Raw genomic sequence first — 26868 nt, 5'->3', positions numbered from 1 at the left:
TCTAGTAAATTATCATAATTGCTTGAGAGAGATTTATGATAGCTGGAGAGTTCATGATTGATAGAGGCAACTAAGTCAAAGCTATAAGAAACATACAACTAATGAAATCAACAATTTGGGAAATCATAACTCTAGACCTCCTTAATTTAGTCTCCAAATCCTTTGTCTCGTTAGTTGATAATTTTATCGCTTTCTAGTATTTGCTAGTTAATTAGTTAGAAATAAAAATCTTAATATTATAATTTAGAAATTTTTCAAACTTGTCTTCTTTGCGATATTGAACAATTACAGTGAAACCTTAGTTCTCTGTAGGATTCGACTCCGGACTTTTAGACCGAATTATATTTGCAGCGACCGCTTATCCTTTTTAGGACTAGAGTTGGGCGTGATCAAATTTTGGCGCCATTGCCGGGGAACTAACGGTGTAGTTGTAGCTGTATATATTGCTAGGGTTCAAGTTTGAACTTTTAGTTTGTTTTATTTTTTTTGTATTTTTTTTATAACTGTTCATTTGATAAACATGACATCTTGGAATTATGGGAATTTAGGTGTAGATAATTCTACTATTGATCTTCATACATATTGTGAAGGAAACCACCCGTGGCAAAATTTTCAAAACGTTCCTAAGAGCGAGTTATGTGCACCAACTCAATCTTATTTGTGGAATGTGTGTGATGTGTGTGGTGGTAAAAATGGTCACCTTCATGGTTGTGCTTATATTTCTTATTTTCCCCCAACCCCTTATTATGACGGTTCTACCTTTTCTTGTGAAGTTAATAGGAACAAAGAACCTGGGAATGCGGACCTGAAGGAGATCAAGGATATGCTAAAGTGCCTTCTGGAACAAAACAATGAGAAACAATTGCACATAGAAAGGCAAGAGGCAACTATTCGCAAGTTGGAGGCTCAATTGAGTCAAGTGGTTGGAGCTTTAATGCTCAACAAGCCAATATTAAGGATAGTAGCCAAGAAGAGCATGAATTTGAGGTGTTAATTGGGGAGGTCAGAGTAGAACATCAACAACGTAGCCAACTAGAATTTGAGGATGTCAATGTTGAAGAAGTAATACTAGAGTCAACCAAGGACGTTGAAGATACAAATTTAGTTGAATCTAGTGTGATTGATGTTGAGGAGGTTAAAAATCTTGAAGTTCATGTATTTGAGCGCGTTGGGCCTCATTCCAAACACTTCTCTACATTATGTTCAGACGGTGAAATGGAAATTCACCCTTATGAGCATAAAAAGGAGTCCAAGGAAGAGGTAGATGAGCCTTATATTTTGGATTTCTCAAGGCCGTCTAGGCAAGGTGACACTCCTCGGTCGAGAGCCAACAAGTGCATAAGATTTTATCTAATTTTTTGCTCGCAAGAATTTGTACCGCCCCAAGAGCATAATCATAAGCTTGAAGCAAAACTTGGGGTTCAATTCATAAGCTCGAGGTGGAGGCAAAAAGTGATTCGCGTTGTGCCGCGACGTTAAATCAAACGCTTGTTGGGAGGCAACCTAGCTTTATTGCTTTTTTTTATTTATTTTATTTTTATTTTTTTTAATTGTATTATTTTTGTAGTGTCAATTTTTTATTTTTTTAGCAGAATGGAAAGCAAAGGTATTGGAAGGATGCAACAGCAAACCAAATGGCTGGAACTAAGTGTGAGGTACCCGCACGAAGGACCAAGCTTGGGAGAAGTCTGAGTACCCCATGAGTTGTTAGTGCTTCGGCCTTTGGCCTACCAGGGAGTCTCTTTTACCCTTTTATTAGTTATGGTGTGCATTGGGGACAATGCACAATTTTAAGTGTGGGGTAATGAGATTGTCTGGGTGACTTTTCATGCTACTTTAGCTGTATTAGTTTAATTAAATAGTTTTTTTTTAAAAGATTGGACTTTTCCCAACGATGGATCTATTAGACAATTTTCTTGAGGGATTTAAGTCTAAAGAAAAAAATAAAAAGATTTTCTTTGTAGGTAGTGTAATAATTCCCCCTTGGTTTTTCTTTATGCCGCGGTTCTTTTCCAAGGGTTTTATTTGAACCGGGTGTAGTTAGTTTTTTTTTGGAGTAGGAGCCATTGTGTTGTGTTTTGAATTGAAGTAATACCTCTTGACTTGGTTATGCCTTGAGAATAGTGAGTACTTTGGCTGTGATGCTTAGGCTCAGTTTTTGACTCTTGTATAAGTACCTTAAATTGTATGATTTTAAATTTGCTTAACTGCTTTGACTAAAGTGTCTTGATGAATCCAATCCTGAGTGAGTATGTGCCATGTGTGTGTGAGGTTTGGTGTTATTCTGTGCATTGCATTTGACGCCTAGAACTTGCCCCGTGTGTTTGCAAAGCGAAATAGTAGTTTTATTCAGTCTAGGAAGTGATATAGGCATTTCTTTGTTGAGCCAGATATGTATATTTTACCCGCCTAATGGTTATGTATCGTAGTTAACCTCTTTGAGCCTATAATCCTTTTTCTTTGGCAACCACATTACAAGCCTTACCCATTTATTTGAATTAACCATCTATTTGAACCTTTTCACCTCTCATGAGCACTTGAATTGTTATGAACTTTGTAAAAGTTAAAGTGTGGGGTGGTTGGTTTGGCTTTTGAGTGGAACTAATTGAATAAGGAGAAAGGTGCACTGTTTTGAAAAAGGAAGAGCCACTTGAATTGAAAAAAAATATAGTTGGATTTTTGTGAAAAAAAAAAATTCCTTGATAAGTGGTGGTTCTTGACGTAAGTGTACTTAAAGAAGAATGGGGTAATTTACATTGATGTGAAGGTGGAATTTTAGTTTGACATAAGTATGGGGTTTAAATGTTAAAATGTATGTATTAAAGTGCTTAGGGAGGTGTAGTCACTCTTATATCTAAATATATCCTACCCGTCCCGTAGCCTACATTACAACCAAATAAAGTCCTAATTGATCCTAGATTGAATGAGCTCGATTAGTGGAGTAGTACACTACGGGCAAGCTTATGGTGCATCTTTTGTGGCATATGAATGATATTTCTAAGAGTGAGTGAATTCTTTTTATCTTGAGTTCCTAAGTGTTCTTAAATTTTATTGTGTGGAACTACACTCTTTTGTTGTGTGAGGGCACTTGATTCATGAAGGAAAGGTAATGTCAGTGACCTCTATGTTAGAGTAAGTGGGTGAGTTGTGAATAATGCGTGGTACTTGTGAGTCAAATCTTGAGGTGAAGATGTTACGCTTTTGTGCTTAGTCTATTTTAAATACTCTTGGTGTGATGAGTTAGGAGAATTGTTTAAAAAGGTATTCTTGCCTATGCGCTCAATTTTAAGTTGCTCGAGGACGAGCAATGGTTTAAGTGTGGGGTGTTGATGATAGGCTATAATTATGTATTTTAGTCGCTTATTACACTCTAATTTACTGCACTTTAATTGAGTTTGCGCTTTAATCGCTAGTGTTTTGCACTAACGGTGTGTTTTATGCCTTGTAGGAGTGATTTCGAGATATATAGATATTATGGAATGAATTCAAGTGATTTGGAGCTTTGAAGTCTGAGTAAAAGCCCAAGGAATTAAGCCGGGATTGTATTCGGGGATCAACGGATGATAAAACAACAAAACGAAGACTCAAGTAGGCATATTGCGCACTGTATAGTAAAATGCACATAACTTTTTTTTCAGAACTCCATTTGGGCTCCACAATATATGATTGGAAATCTAACTCAAAGGGATACAACTTTCTTGTTTTACGTTTTTCCAAATTCAAAACGGAACAGGGCCAAAAACGCGATTGAAACTGCGACTGCGGACCTGACGCGGCAGAACACTGCTGCAGATTCTGAAGGCCACTCTGGCCGCGGTCCTGGAGTAACCGCGGTAGGACCGCGGCAGGACTCGTAAATTTAACGGACTAAAGTGCAAAACACGGGATTTTAAGCCCTAAACCCTATATTAAACGAAGGAAGCCGGCCAAGAAAGGGGGAATGAGTTTTGGAAGTGAAAAAACATCAGAAGGAAGGGCAAGAGCAAGGAGGATCATTGGGCATCAATCTTTAATCTTCTTCTTTGTTCTTTTACCTTTGAATATGAATTCTTTTGTGATTTTTGTTATTTTCATGAGTAGCTAACTTTTCTAATCTAAGGTTTTGGTGAAATCCGTTGGGGATGAATTGGTTGTTATAATTAATATAGATTTGAATTAGTTTAATCTCTATTTGTTCAACTATATTTTGATTGTGGTTAATTGAAAGGATCCTCAATTAGCCGTTCCTATTTGTTATGTATCTGCTTGAGAGAGAGTGCATATTTATGTAGTTGTTTGAACAACATCACTCCCGGAGTATAGGCGAGAGTCATAACTGACGGTTTAGAGGTTGGATTAGAGATAACGATACCTCGGGTGCAATCTAAGTGAACTGTAATGTGAATCTAGCTAGCGTAGCTTGAGAGAGTGCGTCTAGTAAATTATCATAATTGCTTGAGAGAGATTTATGGTAGCTGGAGAGTTCATGATTGATAGAGGCAACTAAGTCACAGCTATAAGAAATATACAACCAAGGAAATCAACAATGGGGGAAACCATTACCTTAGACCTTTATTCTAATTGTTTACAATTCAAGCATAGTTAGTTTTCAGCTGTTTATTTATTTTTAATCTTGTCTTCTTGGTGATATTAAACAGATACAGCTAAGCCTTAGTTCTCTGTGGGATTCGACTCCGGACTTTTAGACCGGATTATATTTGCAGCGACCGCTTATCCTTTTTAGGACTAGAGTTGGGCGTGATCAAGCACCTCTTAGAAATATCATTTAAGGTGAAATAAAGAGTTTTCTCAGAGGCTTGAACTTCTTTAACAAAAAAGACATTATTATCGAGATTACCAACCATGTAAAAGAGTAACATTTTGAAGGGAATGTAATAAATTGTGTGGATTCATTCTCTTGTAAGGTGGAAAAACATTACCAAAAGCACCAGTACTAGCATGCCGCATGTCTTTTGGGATTTAGTTCTAGTACTTACTTTATCACAAAAAAAGGGGAAATGATGTTGATTAGACTTGAATACATTTGATTTGACATTTACTGATTTTTTGATCTTGTATCATTAATGAAACGTAGTACAATACCTTGATAGTTACTCCATTTATTTCAATGACACTATTTTCTTATTAGTCCGCTTTAAAAGATTAATATTGTCATGACCCAAATTCTCATCGGAGTGGTGACGGTGCCTAACAGTGCCTGGTAGGCAAGCCAACTATTTTACAATGATAATAAACTAAATTAACAGAAGCTTAATAATCTCAATAACAATATTATCATAAAATATCTGAGAAAATCAATAATAATACAACTACAACCATCCCAATGATCTGGTGTCAACGAGTACATAAGCATAACCGAATAAAAAATACAGAGTCAATACTCGATACAAAACTGTCTAAATGATAAGACAATGATAACAAAATAACCAAAAGAGAACTTCAAGGTCTACGAATGACATAACAGCTACCTCGTAGTGTCCACAAGCTGAAACCGGTGCAAACCTTTAGCAATCACCATGCCCCGAAGTACCTGGATATACACATAAAGTGCAGATTGTAGTATGAGTAAAATTGATGCCATGTACTCAATAATAAACAAACCTAACCTCGGGCTGAAAGCAATGACGAGCTCAGAAGAAAGTCAGTGTCCAATACCAATAATCAATAACAACTCATAATATAATGAAGACAGTAAAAGTATATAACTCAAAAGATATCATGTTCAGCTCGTTCACAATTACAAAAAATTAGACATGCTTTTCAAGTATAACAGTCAAAGCCCAATCATTCATCGAAATTTCAAAAATGTGAGTTTATCAAGGAAACTGTGATTTTTTTTCCAAAGTTTCAACAACAGATAACACATTTCGTTTACCAATAAGCATGAGGAAAATACATCTCTATGCCTACATGTCAAATATACATGTCAAGTCAGTACCGTCACGGTGAAATCATCAAGTACACTCACTCTCAGCACACTCACGGTGCCTAGCACAAGTACCCCTCACCATCACACACCCAACCACACTTAGCACTGTACTGCGGCCTGTCACAATACCCCTCACCAAAGTATATATATAACTCTGTGCCAGTGCTCACTGTTATATCAGACTCCGGAGGGGCGGATCCTTGCCCAAGCGCTAATCAACAATCAATATAACCGCTGGGACATGCAACGCGATCCAAATATCACTCACGTTGCGGCGTGCAATCCTATTCAAATTTCACTCCGTTGCAGCGTGTAACTTTCAAATAAATTCTCAATACGGCTCTATGGCCCACATCAGTTATTAACTGCTGAAGTCTCAATGACTCACATCTCATAGAACTCAACAGAATAGTATCGCATATAGAAGGCAACAACAACATGTGATATGACAATCAAATAATATACAGAGACTGAGATATAACATGCAGATGAAGAATTACGACTGAGAATATGACTACAATTAAGGCAAACAACTCAAAATAGCAAGAATAGGCCTATGATGTCTCAAATAAATAAGTACATAGCCTAGACATGATTTCCAACACGAATTATATCTCATATGACCATACAAGTAGAGAAAATACGGATATGACGAGGCATGAAATCAAACAAGTCTTATACATATCCTAAAGTCTATAGGGATCACGAAAATCCCGGTGTACGCATACACACCCGTCACCTAGAACGCGTGTCACCCCCAACACTGTAACGACCCGATCGGTCATTTTGAGAATTAGCGTCCCGTTCGGTGGCTTAAGGTCTCGAGCATCTTTGTATTATGTATTATGACTTACTTGTGTGGTCGGGTTCGGTTTTCAGATTATTCGGTGTTGATTTGGAAGAATAATTCTTGTTTTAGAAGCTTAAGTAAAAAGTATTGACCGGAGTTTTGACTTTTGTGTTGACGACTCCGTAATGGTGTTTTGATAATTCCAATAGCTTCGTATGGTGATTTTGGACTTAGGCATGTGTCCGAATTTTGATTTGGAGGTCCGTAGGTTGATTTGATGCATTTTGGCGAAAGTTGGAAAGTTGAAGGTTTGGAAGGTTACATCTTCAATGGTGGAAGAATTTCAACCACAAGCACATCTTTATCAAGTCATCAAACAACTCCCATTCGTACTTACAAGAATGCTACTTAGGGAGGAGAATCTCTTGACCTGAGAGGTTTGATCGGGAGTTGACTTTGTTGATATCGGGTTTGGATTAAGATTCCGGGAGTTAGAATAGCTCCGTTGTGTCATTTGGGACTTGCATATAAAATTTGATGTCATTCGGGGATGATTTGATATGATTCGGCGCGAGTCGTAGAAGTTTAAAGTTCATCAATTTATTAAGTTCGATTTGAGGTGCGACTCATAGTTTTGATGTTGTTTGATGTGATTTGAGGCCTCGATCAGGTCCGAGTTATGTTATGGGACTTGTTGGTATGTTCGGACGGGGTCCGAAGGGCTCGGGTGAGCTTCAGGGTGGTTTTGGACCATTTCTAGGGCATTTTTAATTGTTGGTTTTTGGCCACAGGCGTATGCATCGCGATCACGGACTTTGGGTCGCGTTCCCGAAGAGCAAATTTGCTGTTTGGGCACTCTGAATCGCGATCGCGGAAGCCTTTTTGCGATCGCGTAGAGGAAATTTTGCTGTCACTGACCCGACTTTAGAAGCTTATATCTTACAATCTATATGGAATTTGGAGATGATCCAAAAATGAAAGTTGTAGCCCTTTGTGTCTAGCTTTTAGAACATCAAACCGTTTATCACTTGGAGTTTTGTACAGAAAGTTATGGCTGTTACACTTTAGACTGTCTGGAAGAGTTTGGGAAGGGTAATGTGAATTTGTTCATCGTGATCACGGGGAAATGGCCACGATCGCGAAGGGTAAAATTTGTGCTAGAAATTTTTTGAATCGCGATCGTGAAGGGTACCTCTGGATCAGTGTTTAAAGTACTGTCACGATCCCAATTTTTCCTCCGTAGGATGTCGTGATGGCACCTACTCTTAGGGACTAGGTAAGCCTAACATTCGCTGAAATAATACCCATATTTAACTAACGACTGACCAATACGAAATAGAAATCTCCATACAAAACTTATAATCCAAAAGCAGGTAGTACAAGTCATAAGCTCTACTGAGTTTGCTAGAAAAACCTATAAATACAACTATTTTGAAATATAGATAAAACAGTGCAAGTACAATGTCAGAAGGTGACTCCGAAGCCTGCGAACGCATCAACAAGTTTACCTTGAGTCTCCACAACAAGATCCGAACAGCTAGCTAACGATCGACTGACTTCGAAATACTTGGATCTGCAAAAAAAATGTGCAGAAGCGTAGTATGCGTACACCACGGCGGTACCCAATAAGTATCAAGACTAACCTCAGTGGAGTAGTGACGAGGGAAAGTCAAGACACCTACTGGATTAAATAACCTTGACAAGTATAGGTGTAAAACTAATAGAGTACGATATATCTACAAAGCTACGCATAATGACAACAATAATATGGTACTTGCAGTAGGAAATAAAAGCAACACTTAGCAGCGAGACACAACAAGTAATAACACAGTAGAGTAAGCTGAACACAGTTTAAATTCGGTGAAAACAAATAAAGGAAAGACAAGTAACAACTCGATAAGAATAACCGCTTTCACACCAGGTTGATCCAATAATCTCCACGAGGTACAAAACCTCAAAATAGTCACAATTCACGGGTCCCAATTCGTGAACCCTAATCACTTGGCATCTCGTGCCCTCATTACAATTAGTAACTACACGGACGACTCGCGTGCCAATAGAACAATTCTCACATAGAAAGAAAGTAGACGAGGGTATGTATGAATGATCAATAACATCAGGATCCATCTTCTTATACCGATAGGGGTGGTTAATTACGTATATGCTTGTGCAAGTGTTCTATCACAGTTCAGGCCAACGAGTAAGAGTAGAGGAAATGAACGGCATATAAGAAACAGTTCCCACGATTTTGCACAAGGTAAAACTCACACAAGTTAGGCATGCCACTATACAAATATCAACAACAACAATGCCCCCAGGCCATCACAAATCATCACAGATCAATCCCCGATATAGCCCACCTTGTCTCGCCACATGCGCAATAATAAAGTAAATGCCCGCCTTGTCTAGCCGCACGCGCATAGAAATGTTCCCACCTTGTCTCACCACATACGCAAACGCACAGATATAGCCCATCTTGTCACGCCGCATGTGCAACATCAATAATAACAATAGCACGGCAGGAACCTCGTGCAAACACGCAAACAAATTCTCCCAACAATATCACGTGCCAAAAACACAACAGCACAATAGAATGACCTTCACAACATGTGCCTATATTCCACAACATTTCCTCTAAACAATGTTAATACCACCACCACGCATAGCCCTAGGCTCAACAAACTGAGCACAACAATAACAACAACAACAACAACAATAACACGAGAATACGACAAGTAAATCAACTCAAAAGCTTTGAAACACAAAGAAGCGATAGAACGAGCTCACAAAGAATAAACATAATAGATACAACTACGAAAGTACAATATGTAACAAATGATTCCATAAAAGTACAATTCGACAACAAGGGAGATAACGTGAGTCAATAATTCCAAACAAGGATAAGTCAACTATGATAACGGATAACTAAACTTCATTTAGGGTTGAGCAATTACCAAAGAGATACAACAAATTCAATTAAGGATAAACAACTTACGAAAAGGACAATAATAACCTCAACTAAGGATAGAAAATTACAGAAGTGATAATAATAATTTCAATTACGGATAAGCAATAAGGAAAGGATAGCATGGCAATCAAAAAGGCAACACTTCAGTTGAGGCACACAAGAGTCAAATAGGCAATAAGAGTGGAACATGAAGCAATTAATTCCAATTAAGACACATAGAGGTGAAACTAGTAAATGGGGAACTTAACATAACTAAACAACTCCATATCTGATGAACTGTCACGCCCCAACCTGGGGAGGCATGGCTGGAACCCAGTGCCATATTGGCCCGAGCGAACCACTCTGTAAATCATAATCATTCGATGAAAACTAGAACATACATAGGCTGACTTGGCTAAACTTATTCTTCCTGTAACTATCATGGGCCAATATGGCCACAACTCATAAGGTATGAATTTAAGTGGGCAAACGTTGTAGTAGCAAACCATCATACTCAGAACATACACACGGGCCGTCAAGGCCTCTGATATACTGTACATAATGGACCTGTGTCTACAAAGTCTCTAAGAGTATCTGACATCAAAATATGGTCAGGACAGGACACTGACCTACCCATAAGTGTGTGTGTGTGTATATATATATATATATATATATATACATATATACATACATACATACATACATAGGATAGTCTGATTACCCCTAGACTCGATTGCACTTCGGATGAAATGGAGCTTTGCCAATCCTTAGTTGGATATCAACTTTGTCTATGACAAGAGCCTGTGAAACTGGATACCTGAACCCGCAGGCATGAATGCAGCGCCCCGACTATGGTACATTAGTACAAAGAAATGTACTAAGTATTTAAGGCAGATAACATATGAATAACTGAATTAAACTGAACTGACATGTATATATGATATACTGAAATTAATCTAGAGTCCTGGAATCATACTTACCTTACTCTGACTTGTAACATATCTAAGTATTGACTATCCAACTTACCTTACAAAGGATGTATACCAATAAGGGAAGGCTCCGTTGACCGAGAACATCTAATGTCGTATATACGTCTAATTTGTGCCATGTTATACCTGAACTTGTTCCCATATGCTATCTGCACTGGAAACCATCATATTATAGAACTTCATCTATAACACTCTTCTAGCCATCATACCTTATATCTGAATACTTACCTCAGACAGATCAAACATCTCTAGCGCTACATTGAAACATAAAAGTGGCATTTACGCGTTTCATTAGAGACCGTCCGCAAGGCTCACTCATAAATATGAATAACCAGTGGCTCGTACGGGTAACATATTAGACCGTCCGTACGGCTCATAATACTTAGGTTTGTCTATGCGTGCAACTGAGACCGTCCATAACCAACCTTCATTATGCACCTATACGTTCATAAATCGTCCATAGGGCTTCACTGTACACCTACGCGTTCATAGACCGTCCGTAGGGATCATGTCTTATACTATTCATTTCATATCACTCATGCAGACATCATTCAATCATCAACATATAAACTCGCATTCATAAGCATACAAGTTCGTGACTAACTCGTTACAATAACCAATCCTTATTCCTTAGCCACTTTCTACGCCATCCTTTGTATTCTATATTATTTAGTGATAAAGAATGTTATAACTATTTTTAAATCGCACTTTTATTCTTATTTCACATTACCGCTCATTTATGGGATTACATTATTCTTTCTACTTATAGCTATTTAATATTCTTAGCTTGTGAGGCTACTCGTTATACATACATACATACATACATATATATATATATCCATTCATCAATACGCAACAAGAGTTGCGGGATTAACACTCTATCAACTTATATTCTTATTGCTAAACTTATCATATTCTATAATTTATGACTCCATAGGTAACATATATCGTTTCTTAACACCACCCTCATATATAATCAACCTTATTTAACTTGAGAGCAAAAAAACTACCTTCGCGGGTCTTTATCAGTTTTATGAACACAAACATGTAAGTATTGGAAGTCATGGAATTCTTTAGGTCAAACCTTTCTTATCTTTTTGGAAACTATACATTATGCTACCTTGTTGACTATTTGTGTATAGCTATCACTCATTATACGGACACTATATTACTTCTAATTCATTAGACCATTCGTGTGTAATCTTTAATTAACATCTGGACGTCTTATTATATATAGAAGACAAGGACCTTTTGGAAGGCTCTATTTACTCATTATGAATACATAAAACTGTGACCACCACAATCCATTCCAACATTCATATGACTATACTCGTGAACGGACCTTAATCATCGGAATAGTACATTTACAAAGACTCGCCCCCTTGAATTCCTTATAAGGGCCACGTAACTTACGGAATCATGCCAAATAAAACAAAAGAAGACCTTACATACCTCATAATATCCGGTCCAATCCTCAAGCTAACTTAACTTGCAGCTCCTTTGTCTACAAGCAATGAACAATACTATCATCACAATACGAATGCCATAACTTATCGCATTTGAACGACACACTTTATTCTACTATAAAACGGACAACACCTCCCTTGTCTATATGACTTCCCACTAGTTACAACAGCCAATAATAGCCCAAACAACATCAACAAATACTCATAATAAGCCTTTCAAAACAGTTTAACAACCCCGAATTATGTGCTATGTGATTGGTGTTGAGGTGACGGGCGTGTGGGCGTGCACCGTGTGAATTGTGACTCCGTTATTTTTGTGGTACTGTGTAGTTACCTGTCCTTACCCGTGATCATGAAATTTCTACGTACTTGAGCTATTGAGCTGTGATCCATGTTAGACACCATGTCTAGGCTACATGTTTATCATGTTGGGACCCACTGAGGTCATTTCTGCTGTTGAGTTGTTTACTTTCATTGCTTTATATACTCAGTCATACGTATTCATATGCATATCATGTCTCTGTCTCTATTGTTATTTATTGATACATCATATCATTATTTTTGGGCTAGTTTCATGACATTATGAACCCGAGGGAGAGAGACTGGAGAGATTGATGATTGAGTGAGGCCGAGGGACTGATTGTGAGGATATTGATACTATAGCACGTGAGTTGTTCGTGCGGATTCTGATATTGATACTTTAGCACGTGAGTTTTCCGTGCAGCACGTGAGTTGTCCGTGCGGATTCTAATATTGATACTATGACATGTGAGTTATTCGTGCAGATTATAGCGCTTGGCTATAGGAATTCCTCCGGAGTCTGTACACACCCCAGTGAGCGCGGTTGATTATATTGAGGGATGGATGTTCTCTGGACATGGATCTTGTCCGAAGCATTTATATACCTGGAGATGGATCTTCTCCATGGGGCCGGATTGGCCTTCCTCGGTACTGAGTGACTGATGGTCAGTGATGTATATATTCCGGGATGGATCTTCCCTGGGCCGTATGGGCCAATTATGGTACCGAGTGGTTGAGCATGATGAGTGGAAAGTGTGAGACAGTGTGATTGAGTACTCTGAGAGTGTGAGTACAGGATTCATCTCTGAGAAACATGGCATTGGCATGCATACATGACATACAAATATAGAGATGCATTTTTCCTCATGCTGTACGGTACCACGTCATTCATGAATTTTTACACACATTGATATGTGGGAATAGAGAGGTATTTCACACTTGCTGTCCAGAAAGAAAATGGAACATCTTATTTATTGTGGGAAGGGTTTTTGGAAAAATTTACAGTTTTCAAACTATCTCATATTTTTCGACGATTTCGGTAAAGGATTTGAGTTTTCACTGATATTCTTGAAAAGCAAAACTGTTTTCATAAAAACTGTGAAAAATAGCTGAGCATTTTATCTCTGAGTTATTTCCTTGTTTATATGCTTTACGTTATTTTGAACTGTTGTTGTCTATTGGTGTTGGACCCGACCTTTGTACCAGCACGTACTACTTTCAACTTAAGGTTAGGTTTGTTACTTATTGAGTACATGGGGTCAGTTGTACTCATACTACACTTCTGCACATTGCGTGCAGATGTTGGCTGTTGTTGTTGCTGTGTTCGATGGGAGCTGGATTTGAAGGTGTACCTGCGTCTCTGTTGTAGCTGCCTCTTGTTCATGGTAGCCTTAGATCTATAAAACTCTGTTTATGTACTTTTCAAACAGAAGATATATTTACTTCATATTAGCTTTGTAAACTCTATTCTTAGAAGCTCATGATTTTTACTATCAGTCCTTGGGAAATGTATAAGATTCAGATAATTTCTTTGAATAATTGTCCTTATAAATATTATTGAAATTGGATAGATATTAGTTGGCTTACCTAGCGGGTTAGATTAGGTGCCATCACGATTAGTGGATTTTTGGGTCGTGACAGTATATTCTAGGTTACGTCCAACATTCAAGAGTTGCAGAGTGGTTCGCTCGGGCCAGTACGGTACCGGGTGCCAGTCACGCCTCACCTAGGTTGGGGTGTGACACGTAATTAATAAATATATATTCAAAATTAGCTGTAAAAAATTAATATTAATTATATTTTAACAACATTTGATTAGATCATAAATGAAAAATTAATTATACAAAAAATTAGTGTTATTGCAACTTGTACACTTACCGTGGACATCCTTATAACTGTACTACCTAAAAAGAATCATTCTTGCCTTTTTAATCAAACCCTGCTGACCTTGCTCTCGTTGATGATGAAGATAATATTTCAAGAGGAATTGTTGGTACATCAAGTTCTATGGTGCTTTGGTCGCATAGTGATAATGCTTATAAGTCATTAGACGTGCATGACAACAGTACCCTTATAACTGTACTGCATGTCAGTGGTATTCCAAAAAAGAATTCTCCTTGCCTTTTAAATCAAAACTGTCACGATCCAAAATCCATTAAGGGTCGTGATGGCGTCGTACACCGCTGTCAGGCAAGCCAACAATAAATAATTAATTTGGTTCTCATTTTATTATTTTTGAAATCATAAGTTCCTTCAATTAAATAGTAGAAGATGGAATTTACAGAGTAAATAATAATATTTTAACAATTTCAATATTTAACAAATAGTAATCACCCCAAAACCCGGTGTCACAAGTGCATGAGCATCGACTAGGAAGTAAATAAAATACAGCATCTGTCCAAAATACAAATTGGACAAGACAAAATATAAATACTCTGAAGGAGACTCTGCATGATGCGTACTCGTAACATTGGATGCAGCTCACCTAAGTTCCCGCAAGTAACCACACCTCTGCGCCCGTAGGACCACCAGACAAAATGTACCTGCACAAAATGTGCAGCAAGTGTAGTATGAGCACGTAAATCAACGTGTACCTAGTAAGTATCTAGCCTAACCCCGGAGGAGTAGTGACGAGGGGTCGACATCGACACTTACTAGTGGTCCAATAATATCAGGTACAATAAAGAGGTTAACAAATATGAGGCTGAGTAAATAAATAAAATAAACAAGTATAAATACGTGGTACAGTTCTCCTCTTTACAATAACTCAGGATCTCAATTAGCAAATCCCTCCTCAACCGGAGCGCGCGCGCGCACACACACACACACACACACATATATATATATATATAGTGGACCTCACCAAATAGGTCGTTATACTTCAAATCAGGAAAAACCCACTGATACACTGGCTTCTTGCCAAATATTACGCACGATTTCATGAGGATATTTTATAGAAATGCCGAGGCGTACGGACCGATCCCATCATAATCTGTGCACTGCCGAGGGTCGAATGACATGAATCATAGATGCATCTATTAAACTGCCGAGGCGAACGGCCCGTTCCCATGAGAGTGTGGTACATAAATCCTGCCGAGACGATCGACCCAATCACGTAAGATGTGAAATACATAATCCCGCCGAGGCGAACGACCCGATCCCATTAGAATAAGAAGATTTGTCGGGTCCTTGACCCAACTCATGAATAAACGTGTGAGTTATAATTTCTTTAACAAAAACCTTTCAATGAAACATATATATCACGAAAACATGTCGAAAAGGAGTACAATTATTTGGTGACAAATCATGAACTCGTGAAGTCTCCACAGTAGCAAGTTTAGTCTCAAGTAGTAATGTAAAACAAAGGAATTTAATAGGCGAGAGACTGCTTAAATAGTCATCTATAGCATGATGTGAACCTAAGCCTACCCGGACAATAACATGAATGTAGCTACGTACGGGCTCTCGTCACCTCGCATGTACGTAGTCCCCCACGACAAGTAGTACATATCAATTTACAACACCAAGGGGTAATTTCCACCTCACAGGGTTAGACAAGAGACTGACCTCGCTCCGAAGTTCCATAACCGGCTCCAACACCGCTCTAGCCAAACAATGTGCAAACCCATAAAAATATACTCTAATACGCACACCAAGTCAACTTAAACAAATTTCCAACTCCGCTCGAAAAGTAGATATATCAACCCTCGGGCCCACGTGCCCGGATTCAGAAAATTTTTGAAGATAAACTTTACCCATAACACCACGAACTTGAATATATAACTTATTCCAAATTCCATGTCAAATTTCGTGGTCAAAATCCAAAAATACCAATTTCTACGTTTTTCTTCAAGACCCCAAATTTCTACTAATATTCATGTCTAAATCCATATATAAACCATGTATTTAACTCACAACTAGAAGAAATCACTTACCTCTTGATGATGATGGAACCACCTCTGATCTCAAAAATCGCCTAATCCATGTGGGAAATGAGGGAAATGGGCTAAGTCTCGGAATAAAAGCCCTTGGATGCAGTCGCAGATGTTGCATTTGCAACATCTGGCTCGCAAATGCGATGGTCGCATTTGCGACAAATGCATCGCGAATGCGAAGCCAAGCTGTCCCTGCTATGGTTGCATTTGCGACCAATATCTTCGCAAATGCGAAGAGGACATCATCGCAAAACCGATCAATTCTTCGCAAATACGATCCTTCCCTCAGCAGCCCAGGTTCGCAATTGCGCACACTACCTCGCAAATGTGATGGTCGCATTTGCGACCAATACATCGCAAATGCGATCACACCAGAACCAGCAATCAAACTTCTTCACAAAACACTCCGAAGCTACTCCGAAACTCACCCGAGCCCCCGGGGCTCCAAACCAAACACCCACACAAGTCCGAAAACATAACACGAACTTGCTCGAGGCCTCAAATCACATCAAACAATGCTAAAACCATGAATTGCACTTCAATTCAAGCTTAATGAACTTCAGAACTTCAAACTTCTACATTCGATGCTGAAACCTATCAAATTACGTCCGATTGATCTCAAATTTTGCACACAAGTCACGTTCGACATTATGGACCTAGTCCAACTTCCGTAATTGGAATCCGACCCCGATATCAAAAAGTCCACTTCCGGTCAAACTTCTCAAAAACCTTCAAATTTCTTACTTTCGCCAAACGACTCCAAATTGACCTACGGACCTCCAAATCCATTTCCAGACGCGCTCCCAATACCAGAATCACCATAAGGAGCTATTCATAGACTCGGAATCCCAAACGGACATCGATAACATTGAAATTCACGTCAACCCAAATTTATGAAATTCTTCCAAAATGCTAACTTCCACAATAGGAGCCGAAACGCTTTCGGGTCATCCAAAACCCGATCCAAACATACGCCCAAGTCCGAAATCATCATACAAACCTGCTGGAACCTTCAAGTCCTGATTCTGAGATCGTTTACTCAAAAATTCAACCTTAGTGAATTCTTCCAACTTAAAGCTTACGAAATGAGGATTTTCTTTCCAAATCAACTCTGAACTTCCGAAATTCCAATTTCAACCATGCGTACAAGTCATAATACCTGAAGTGAAGCTACTCGTGGCCTCAAACTGCCAAACGACACCGGTCGGGTCGTTGCATTCTCTCCCACTTAAACATACGTTCGTCCGTGAATGTGCTAAGAACTGCTCTGGAGTTGTCCGAAAGCATTGTTAACACCTAGTGCACCTACCTGTGCTACCACAACTCAGTTGAGCACATTAGCTTGAGCAAATCTGAAGATTCACCCTTTTATTTAGTCAAATTAGCCTTAGAGCCAAATTCCAACATCTGAAATTCTCTGCCAGGACTGTTTCCAACATACGAACGCTATATTAATCACTACACGATGTACCAATACATGATTGTATACTCTACCAAATTCACACCCTGCACTGCATAACTCACATGACCATAATAACATCCTCTGATAACAATAGCCGAAATTTCACGAATCTGATGCTCACAACACACCTCATGACACATATAAGTCCTGTTCCAACTCTTGCAATACTGCCACGATGGAAGAGATGTGTAGGAATTCATACCCAACCGCCGAGTCAACAATTTATTGAGTTTATCCTCTTGACAAGAACCATTACCTTATCCTGGACTGAATATCGATATTTGCTCTGTAATATGCTTCATATAAATCTGATCGCACTGATCCCACGTCCAATAATCTTGGCTCACCCAGTACAAGCTGCTCATACAATAAGCCACCTCAAATATTGCCAAAAGTCTCATATGATGCCACAATGTGCCAATAAGCTACAAACTCGAATGTGATACCAAAGGGAAAAATGAACTCTAGAAAGAACTACTCAACCCACGCAACTAATTTGCATCCAAAAAGATGTCATGAACCTTCCTCAAAAAATGACAAACAAAAGACACAAGAACTGATATGGAAAACTGTACTCAACATCACACTGTTGCGACGTGCATCCCGATCCACACATAATACCGTAGCGGCGTGCAACCTGATCCAACCATGCTACCTGTGGCGGCATGCCACCGGATCCAAACAACATAACCGTGGCGGCTCGCCACCCGATCCACACATAATAATTATAAGGAAATACTTACCGAGCTAAAATGCTCATACCTGTGAAATACTCAAATATCAACCACAAGAACGCAAAGTGCTTTATGCAAATCCTGGGGAGACGGATAGCGCCATAAGATACGAAACTCAAGCAGAATTAAGGTGCAATAAATGACTTGTATCTTGAGAGCCATCTTGCTCTCACAACACCACAAATTCCACGGGACACAAGTGCGAATAATCAAACCGTCTCGCAGACCACATGGCACAATAGAGATTACACGGAATAGCTGACAACGGAAACAACATCCTAGTCCGAATACTCCTCCATAAGGAGCGCTATGCTGAAATGAACACATTCCGCCTGATATAGAGCCCATATTCATATTTTAGATCCATCCACGTACCTCAGCCAATTCTGATCGTACCGCACTGGGCTAATAACCTTTCAAGGACCCACAGTAACCCCTGACACACAAGAACAACCGTCAAATCCAGAACACACTTCCACAGTCCACAACCAATGAACCGAGTGCCCTTTAAGCATAAAGTCTCACATTAGCGATAGTAACAAAAATCTTCACACTTGGTTTTAAATCATCAATAAATCAAGTGACTACATGTCACACTTATACAATCTTCCCGTGGGTCATGCTCCCACGACCTTCTGCACTAGACAACAAGTCTGCACACTCATACCACCGGCCACACAAATGTTGTTAAGCAAATCAAGGATCCACAATCAGCACACAAAGCCTCTTACACATGTCACCGACCTCAGGTGATGCTGAAGACAATACCAGCTTACTCTAAACATCTAAATCCTTTTCTTCTCATCCGAGCTTGTAACGTTCTTGTCAACACCGAACCGTAACCTTGATCCTCAACTTCCGATTTCCATGCTACTCACTGCACCTAATCATGACAATACGCAAGAGTGCAAGAATTTCATCATAACTCCTGAACCACTAATAGATTAAACACCTCATCATATAGAAACCTTTCAATTACTCATTTTAGGGGAACCATAGCAACACGCGACTGAATTCTCATAACCGCAGAAAATATGATCCTCAGAGAGTGGTCTAAACCATCATGATCCTTCTGGGATCCATCTACACATAACATGCCATAATACTTGAATACCTTCAAATAAAATCAAATACGGCGGCCGTCAAGCCTCGCACATACCGCCACAAATCACATGCATAACTCAACGCGCAGAAGGAACTGATCATTGCTACCATCATGCCAATTCAACCATTACTAGCCGACCCATCTTCTCCCAAATTTATTCTTAACTTGACTTAGAAATAATAATAGCTCCATTCATTACATCACGAACCTAAGTCTGCACTCATCCCGAGTGACCTTATTTCACGAGACCACGCTGTCCCAAATCCCACGAACCATCTCATACCCTCCTTGTGCGGATATTCGCATCTTCAACTGTTACACCCATTCTAATAATTCCTCCTTGAATTCGAAGTCATTTTCTCCCATTTCTCTCATTTTACACCGCAGGCCGAAGATAACACAAAACTCTCCAAGCCCCTTTCATAATCCGCTGCAAAAGTTCGATGCCCAACCATACTATGAACTCGAAGTCCTTAGGCACCACACATTAACTTTTGAATCCACTAGGACCGTTGTTGAGAGTCACCCACTCCGACTTGGTCTCGAATATAATCAACTCCAAGGCTCTGCTAGCACATGAACACCCTTCAAAAACGCCTTTCTTGTAAATCACCTCTACACGAAGCATAAATCCTGAGTTTTCCAAAAGCTAGAACATAAATTGATAAGGCCAATTATAGCACACATTCCTCAAATACTTTGCTCAAATCACCATGGATGCTCTCTTTCCTTAATCGTACTAACCCATCAATATGCCGATAACCAAAAACCTCACAAATAGATAACCATGCAATCCAATCGTAGGCGGTGGGGCTCTCTCACCTAGCTTGAAGCTACCATTGCATAACTTCGGAACCTACCAAGATTCCTTATCCCCCATTGACATGATCCTGCATAATCAACTTGCCCAATTCCTCGGAATCCTTCTGTTAGCACTTCATGAGCGCTCTGAATCACTAGCCACATTTACATATTCGACCTCTTACCGGATAGCCAGTAGAATTCTTCGAAAAAGCTTCGTCAACACCACGCGACCGCTAACCTGCTCAGAGAAGATAACCCACATGTGGAAATTACATACCGACATCTTCCAACGTTGCTGCACTGGGTACAATCACTACGAAATCAGTAGACCATGCCGAGACCGTGCTCATTCACCAGTTGTACAAGTCCATTCACTCCTCATGGACATCAACTAGAGGCGCGACAATACCTTCAAATCCAAAGTCTTGCTGTATCCTTCTTCATATCAAGCAACTCCTTTCTGTCGCATCCAATCTCCCGCCGTATAATAGACAATATTCCAAATTAAGCTCGTAGACCCAGTCACTGTCCACCATAAATCCCAAATCACTCTAAGCTTTTCTCAAGGCGTGTAGTCATCCTACCACAGAACCCATATGCTACTCTTCCACTCTCCTACTTTGGTCAAACTCACTTCTTTAAGCAACTACTCGACTCCTGCTTCTCACAGTTGGCCTTCTAGAAGTTTAACCACCACAAGATACCTCCCACATGTCCTTCCTCATCCTTCGCTGCCCAGTTGTTGCCTTAAATCAATATCTATCTCTGTAGCACTTGAACCAATAGATCGCCACCAACTTTAAACCTTTCCGAAGATCATTTTTCTCGAGCCTTCAACATTAGAAATACCCATTCGATTTCGAAATTGCTGCACTCCGCTATCTCTGACGACTGTTTCCCCGGTACCATCTCACACTACCTTGCCCCAAAAGGCAAATCGATGAAGACCATAACACCGGCGAACTTAACACATTCAATCCAGGCGACGACACTACATCACAGATGAAAATTCAACCACGCTTGAAAATACCAAGTCTCGTTACTCCGTCAACCCAAACTTGAACATTCATAGTCCGATTGTCTTTTCTTCGCCGGAAATAAAATACTAAGTCTCCGAATCATGCACTGAGTAAATCTCCTTCCAAGTCATTCACTGCTTCGACGCATAGACAAGCATCCTACCATTACACCAACACTGTGTGATAGCAACGCATGAATCATCATAACAATCCATGCCAACTCTCAAAGCGTTAGGTAGCATTGATATTGAGCTGGAACGACAGGACGGCCTTCCGCAAGGCGACGATAATAGTCCAGTCAAATATTCAAGGAGAAACATCTTGCACCACATCGATAGTACCATTACAATTCCTAAATTCCTGATTTACAACAAGCACCTCACGTCACATAAGATCGAGTAGGACATAAAAAAGGCATAAGGCTCAAAGGAATCAAATCGCACGATGAGGAATCAAGAAGGGAAGTGCTTCTAACAGCCCTGTAGCCTCTCGAAGATAAGTACAGACGTCTCCGTACCGATCCGCAAGACTCTACTAGACTTGCTCATGACTCGTGAGACCTAAGTGAACCTAGTGCTCTAATACCATGTTGTCACGACCCAAAATCCATTAAGGGTCGTGATGGCACCGGACACTGCTGTCAGACAAGCCAACAATAAATAATTAATTTGGTTCTCATTTTAGTATTTTTCAAATTATAATTTCCTTCAATTAAATAGTAGAAGATGGAATTTAAAGAGTAAATAATAAAATTGTAATAATTTCAATATTGAACACCCCTTAATCACCCCAAAACCCTGTGTTACAAGTGCATGAGCATCGACTAGGAAGCAAATAAAATATAGCATCTATCCGGAATACAAATTGGACAGGACAAATATAAATACTCTGAAGGAGACTCTGCGTGCTGCGGACTCGTAACATAGGATGCAACTCACCTATGTCCCCGCAAGTAACCACACCTCTGCGCCCGTAGGACCACCAGACATAATGTACCTGCACAAAATGTGCAGCAAGTGTAGTATGAGTACGTAAATCAACGTGTACCCAGTAAGTATCTAGCCTAACACCGGGGGAATAGTGATGAGGGGTCGACATCGATACCAGTAGTGGTCCAATAATATCAGGTACAGTAAAGAGGTGAACAAATATGAGGCAGAGTAGATAAATGAAATAAACAAGTATAAATACGTGGTACAATTCTCCTATTTACAATAATTCAGGCTCTCAATTAGCAAATCCCTCCTCAACCGAAGCATATATATATATATATATATATATATATATATATAGTGAACCTCACCAAATAGGTCGTTATACTTCAAATCAGGTTAAACCCTCTGATACACTAGCTTTTTTCCGAATATTACGCACGATTTCATAAGGATATCTTATAGAAATGCCGAGGTGTACAGCCCGATCCTATCATAATCTGTGCACTGCCGAGGGTCGAACGACACGAACCATAGATGCAACTATTAAACTTTCGAGGCGAGCGGCCCGCTCCCATGAGAGTGTGGTAAATAAATCCCGCTGAGGCGATTGGCCCGATCCCATAAGATGTGAAATACATAATCCTGCCGAGGCGAACGGCCTGATCCCATTAGAATAAGAAGATTTGACGAGTCCTTGACCCCACTCACAAATAAACATGTGAGTTATAATTTCTTTAACAAAAACCTTTCAATGAAACATATATATGACGAAAACATATCGTAAGAGGAGTACAATTATTCGGTGACAAATCATGAACATGTGAAGTCTCTACAATAGCAAGTCTAACAGTAATGTAAAACAGAGAAATTTAATAGGCGAGAGACTGATCAAATAGTACAACTATTGTGCGATGTGAACCTAAGCCAACCCAGACAATAACATGAATGTAGCTATGTACGGGCTCTTGTCACCTTGCGCGTACGTAGCCCCCCACAACAAGTAGTACACATCAATTTACAAAACCTAGGGCCAATTTCCCCCTCACAGGGTTAGACAAGAGACTTACCTCACTTCAAAGTTCCATAAACGGCTCTAACACCGCTCTATCACTTCAAACCGATGCCGTCGTTCCAAAACTAGTCAAACAACGTGCAAACCTATAAAAATATACTCTATACGCACAACAAGTCAATTTAAGCAAATTCTCAACTTTGCTCAAAAAGTCGAAAAATCAACCCTTGGGCCCACGTTCCCGGATTCCGAAATTTTCGAAGATAAAATTTACTCATAACACCAAGAACTCGAATATATAACTTATTCCAAATTCCATGTCCAATTTCGTGGTCAAAATCCAAAAATACCAATTTTTAGGTTTTTCTTCAAAATCCCAAATTTCTACAAATTTTCATGTCTAAATCCATATATAAATCTTGTATTTAACTCATAACTAGAAAAAATCACTTACCTCTTGATGATGATGGAACCCCCTCTCAAAATGCTCTCAAAAATCGCCTAAGTCCAAGTGGGAAATAAGGAAAATGGGCTAAGTCTCGAAATAAAAAGCCCTTGGCTCCAGTCCCAGATGTCGAATTTGCGACATCTGGCTCGCAAATGCGATGATCGCTTTTACGACAAATGCATCGCAAATGCGGAGCCAAGCTGTCCCTGCCATGGTCGCATTTGCGACCAAAATCATCGCAAATGCGAAGAGGACAACATCGCAAAAGCGATCAATTCTTCGCAAATGCAATCCTTCCCTCAGCAGCCAGATTCGCAAATGCAAACACTACCTCGCAAATGCGATGGTCGCATTTGCAACCAATACATCGCAAATGCGATCACACCAGAACCAACAAACGAACTTCTTCACAAAACACTTCGAAGCTACTCCGAAACTCACCGAGCCCCCAGGGCTGCAAACCAAACACCCACACAAGTCTAAAAATATAACACGAACTTGCTTGAGGCCTCAAATCACATCAAACAATGCTAAAACCATGAATCACACTCCAATTCAAGCTTAATGAACTTCAGAACTTCAAACTTCTACATTCGATGTCGAAACCTATCAAATTACGTCCGTTTGACCTCAAATTTTGCACACAAGTCACGTTCGACATTACAGACCTTCTCCAACTTTCCAAATCAGAATCCGACCCCGATATCGAAAAGTCCACTTCCGGTCAAACTTCTAAAAAACCTTCAAATTTCTAACTTTCGCCAAACGACTCCAAAATGACCTACGGACGTCCAAATCCATTTCCGGACGCGCTCCCAATACCAGAATCACCATACGGAGCTATTCTCAAACTCGTAATCCCAAATGGACATCGATAACATTGAAATGCACTTCAACCCAAATTTATGAAATTCTTCCAAAATGCTAACTTCCACAATAGTCGCCGAAACGCTCCCGGGTCATCCAAAACCCGATCCAATCATACGCCCAAGTCCAAAATCATCATACGAACCTGCTGGAACCTTCAAGTCCTGATTCCGAGGTCGTTTACTCAAAAATCCAACCTTAGTCAATTCTTCCAACTTAAAGCTTCCGAAATGAGAATTTTCTTTCCAAATCAACTCTGAACTTCTGAAATTCCAATTCCAACCATGCGTACAAGTTATAATACCTGTAGTGAAGCTACCCGCAGCATCAAACTGCCGAACGACACGCTAGAGCTCAAAACGATCGATCGGGTCGTTACAAAAACCCTGCTGAATTTGCTTTCATTGATGATGAAAAGTATATCAGAACTGCAGAGGATCAAAACATTAGGAATAAGAGCTCATCGTGAGAGAAATATGGAGCTGTTCATTTGAATGGGCGAAAGCGGCAGAGAATTTAAAGTGCGACCAGGGAGACTGCCTCTAGAATGCCAAGCATCATGAATGCTTTCAACATTGCTCTGCAAACTCATTTCTGCTAGGAGCATATAACTTACATACTTGGTTTTTACAGCTTTTCCTTTTGGTCTTGGAGAATTCACTGAACAAGATTATTGCTACCTATAGCTAGTAAGCTTTTCAACATCAATAACGTAATATGAAATATTTTAGAATTTGAAGATAAATCTGTATACTAATTAATAATATCATTACGTCTTTCATTTCTTGGATGATTTACAACTTGATTTTATGAAGAAATCAGACATATTTAATTTTAAATCAATTTATATAGAATAAAAAATAATTAATACGGAGAAAATGATTATATAGATAACATTATCATTACGTATCTTCCAATCATGTATATTTTACTACCTGGCTCATTCTCCATAAAGAAAATAGGTAACTTCAAATTTTAATTTGCTTTATACGTAATAAAAGAAGTATGGATTGACCCACATAGTTCTGTTCTGATCTAATAAATATAGGTCAATTTTTATACTATTAAGTCACTAGTATTCAGGCACGCGCTTTGCATGTGTATCTCATATAAGTAATCAATAAATATATTCAAAATCTGTTGTTAAAATTAAATATTAAATATATCTTAGCAACATTTGATTAAGTAACATAAATGGAAAATTAATTATACAAAAAACTAGTGTTATTGCTACTTGTACACTTAACGTGGACATCCTTAAAACTGTACTACCTTCCAGTAGCATTCCCAAAAAGAATCATTCTTGCCTTTTTATTCAAACCCTGCTGACCTTGCTCTCGTTGACGATGAAAATGATATTTCAAGGGGAATTGTTGGTACATCAAGTTCTATGGTGCTTTCATAGCATAGTGATAATGCTACTAAGTCATTAGACGTGGATGACAGTAGTACCTCTATAACTGTACTGCCTGTCACTAGTATTCAAAAAAAGAATCCTCCTTGCCTTTTAAATCAAAACCCTGCTGAAATTGCTCTCGTTAATGATGAGAAGTATATCAGAAGTGCAGAGGATCAAAACAATAGGAATAAGAGCTCATCGCGAGAGAAATCTGGAGCTGTTCATTTGAATGGGCGAAAGCAGCAGAGAAGAAAAGAGCGACCAGGGAGACTGCCTCTAGAATGCTGAACATCATGAATGCTTTCAACGTTGCTCTGCAAACTCATTTCCATTAGGAGCATATACAGCCTACATGCTTGGTTTTTACAGCTTTTCCTTTTGGTCTTTGAGAAATCACTGGACAAGATTACTGCTACCTATAACTACTCAATGTTTCAACGTCAATAACGTAATATGAAATATTTTAGAATTAATGAAGATAAATCTGTATATTAATTAGTAATATCATTACCTCTTTCAATTCTTGGATGCCTTAAAACTTAATTTTATGAAGAAGTCAGACACATTAAAATTTAAACTACTTTATATAGAATAAAATTAATACGAAAAAGTGATTATATAGATAACAATATCATTATTTATCTTTTATTCATGTATATTTTACTACCTGACTAATTTTTTATTATGAAAATAGGTAATTTTAAATTTTAATTTGCTTTATACGTAA

General features: G+C 39.0%; 1 protein-coding gene across 1 annotated transcript in view; it reads left to right on the top strand.

Moving 5' to 3' along the window:
• LOC109212599 (protein IFH1-like) overlaps positions 1-26429 on the top strand; it is a 29442-nt gene extending 3013 nt beyond the window's left edge. The window contains exon 3 of the mRNA XM_019376247.1: positions 26148-26429. Within this exon, the coding sequence (XP_019231792.1) occupies positions 26148-26429 (282 nt within the window). The remainder of the gene's footprint in view (positions 1-26147) is intronic.
• The last annotated feature ends 439 nt before the right edge of the window (positions 26430-26868 follow it).

Source organism: Nicotiana attenuata, unplaced genomic scaffold (assembly GCF_001879085.1).
Source record: "Nicotiana attenuata strain UT unplaced genomic scaffold, NIATTr2, whole genome shotgun sequence".
In the NCBI taxonomy this organism is placed as follows: domain Eukaryota; kingdom Viridiplantae; phylum Streptophyta; class Magnoliopsida; order Solanales; family Solanaceae; genus Nicotiana; species Nicotiana attenuata.
The sequence above is the reverse complement of the archived record's forward strand: the minus strand, read 5'-3'. Positions and strand labels throughout refer to the sequence as shown.